The following is a 2401-nucleotide window of genomic DNA, read 5'->3' as shown; positions in this document are numbered from 1 at the left end:
ATCCTCTTCTTCTCAGATTATCTCTGGTGAGGATGCTATTGTGCGCAACAGTCCAACAGAAAAAGTCAATTTTGGGGAGAGAGGGAAAATCCCATATAAACTTCCATTGAGTTGGGTCAGGAGGAGCATAAGGGACAGCCATCATACTTTTATAACCTTCAGCAACAGTGTAAGAACCTGAACGGGAGCCCCAGCCTCTTTTGTCTTTAGAGGTGGCCTTTGAAGGAGATTTGCCTTGGAGCAGATCTAGCAGTAGTGAAGCTTCCCCCTGCAACATAAGGGGAACCTCCCCCAGATTCCAGCAGTCCCAAAGTCTGTCTGGATCATTCTTCCAAATAGAGATATCCCACAAGGTATGCAAGTTGGAGGACTGCAGCCAAGCTTTGATATTATCTAGACCGTCCACTTGATTCAAAGGTTGATCACCGAGGATCGAATCTTCCCAAATTTGATCTTTCTCCATTCCCAGGGATCCAGTAAAGATGATGGCTGAAATGCTCCCTAGCAGAGTTGCAAAGATTGAAGATCGGGGAACCTTTTAAGGATCTTGGAGGCTTGTCCAGGCATCTCAAACGTTGCCCTTGGAAGTATTTCTTCCAAATGACTCTTTTGCTCCAACTGGATTTTCCGGAGACTAAATTCCACAAGATTTTGGATCCCAAGCAAGATTTTGAACAGCCAAGTTCCGAAGATGGAGGCCGCCTTCCAGAAGAGGTTTCTTAAGAGTCTCCCAGTTCACTAAATGGAGCCTTCTGTCATTGTTGTTTCCACCTTCCCACAGGAATCTTCTCAAGAGACTGTCCATTTTGTTGAGAAAGGTTTTAGGGGCCAGGAGAGCAGAGTATTGATATAGAGGCATACTTATAAGAACCGACTTCATAAGAATGATTTCCCTGCATTATTCAGCCAAGAAGCACCCAAGATTGGATTCTGTTCTTTAACTTATCTAGCATCGGCATCCAGTGAGCAACTTTAGGCTTGGATTTGAAAATTGGGATCTCGAGATATTTAAAGGACTACCAGCTTCGATTTCCATCCATTTCTAATAGCCTTGCAATATCAGACAGCTCCTTGTTCGAGCAGTTCCAGCCATAGATTGAGCATTTCCTGTAGTTGATTTTGCTGCCTAAGAGTACCTTGTAAATGTCCAGCTCCTTCTTGAAGGATCTGGCAGAGATTCTGCTGGCACCTCCAAGCAACAAAGTGTCGTCGGCGAACTGTGCATGGTTAATGTCCTTCACCTTGTGAGTCATTCTGAGGACCAGGCAGGATTTGAATCTTCTGATTATGATCAAGCTGGAAACTGAGGACCGAGGCTTGAATAGCATAAAGGAGTGGGGACAAGGGACATCCTGTCTAAGGCCCCTGGAGGCTTGGAAAAAATCAGTTGAGCGACCATTGACCAAAGGCGCAATCCATGGCGAGGCATACAGGCATTCACCCAGTTTATGAAGATTGATGAAAAACCGAGATTCTTCATCACATTGAACAAAAAATCGTGTCTCACCCTATCGAATGCATTAGCCAGATCGAGCTTAATAACCATACCTTTCTCATTTCTTTGGCAGCTGGAGTGGATCGCTTCTTGCACCCGCACAATGTTGTCCAAAATCTTTCTTCCTTTTATGAATTCGCCTTGATTTTCAGGGATGATGGCTGGCAAAATATTCTTTAGTCTGTTGGCGATTATTTTGGAGACCAGCTTGTAGCTTGAATTGCACAAGGATATGGGCCTAAATCTGCTGAAGTCGAAAGCGCTTTCTCTTTAGGGATCAAGGCTAAAAAGGCTGAATTGATGCCACCGCCAGCTTAGTACATTTTGGGACTTTCTGACCATTCTCAATAAGTCTTTTTTGATTGTCGACCAGCAAGTCAAAAGAAACCTGACAGTGAACCCATCAGGACCTGGGGCTTTATCAGGCTCCATTAAATTCAGAACGTCCTTGATCTCATCCAAGCTGATCGGGGCGATCAACATAGCATTGTCCGATTCCTTACGCTCTTGGGAATTAAATCCATTGGGTAGGCCTCTGAGGATCAATAGGGATTTCTTAGGAGCCGAATAAAGGTCTTTGAAGTAGGAATAAGTAGCTTTCTTAATGCCATCGAAGTCCTTAATCACCGTGTTTTGATAATGAATCTCAGAAAACTGATTTGAAATGCTTTCTAGCTTCGGCTTGTTTGTGAAAGAAACCAGTGTTTTTATTCCGGCCTTTAACCATAAATTCTAGACTTCTGTCTCAGATTCTTCCTCCTCCTGCTAGATCTGTGTACTCTTTTGCAGCTGAATTCTTTTTGGAGATGATTTTGTGTGACAGGGCTCTGCTCATAGCTATTTGGTGAGCAGCAAGATTGTTGAGAGAATCTTTTTTTTTTGCTGTAGGAGTTTCCAACGTTTTGC

The 2401-nt window shown here is 43.7% G+C and overlaps 1 protein-coding gene across 1 annotated transcript; it reads right to left on the bottom strand.

Moving 5' to 3' along the window:
- Positions 1-634: 634 nt before the first annotated feature.
- On the bottom strand, positions 635-1253 carry LOC149208895 (uncharacterized). Its single transcript, XM_089398454.1, has 2 exons — positions 1021-1253; positions 635-893 (listed from the first exon to the last, which is right to left on the bottom strand). Exons 1-2 carry the CDS (start codon positions 1251-1253, stop codon positions 635-637), a joined length of 492 nt encoding a protein of 163 aa, XP_089254580.1.
- Between the last annotated feature and the right edge of the window lie 1148 nt (positions 1254-2401).

This window comes from Pinus tabuliformis, chromosome 1_2 (genome assembly GCF_031772625.1).
Source record: "Pinus tabuliformis cultivar Carrire ecotype Pingquan chromosome 1_2, CPIR1, whole genome shotgun sequence".
NCBI lineage: Eukaryota > Viridiplantae > Streptophyta > Pinopsida > Pinales > Pinaceae > Pinus > Pinus tabuliformis.
Note: the sequence above shows the minus strand (reverse complement) of the source record. Positions and strands in the feature narration are given on the sequence as shown.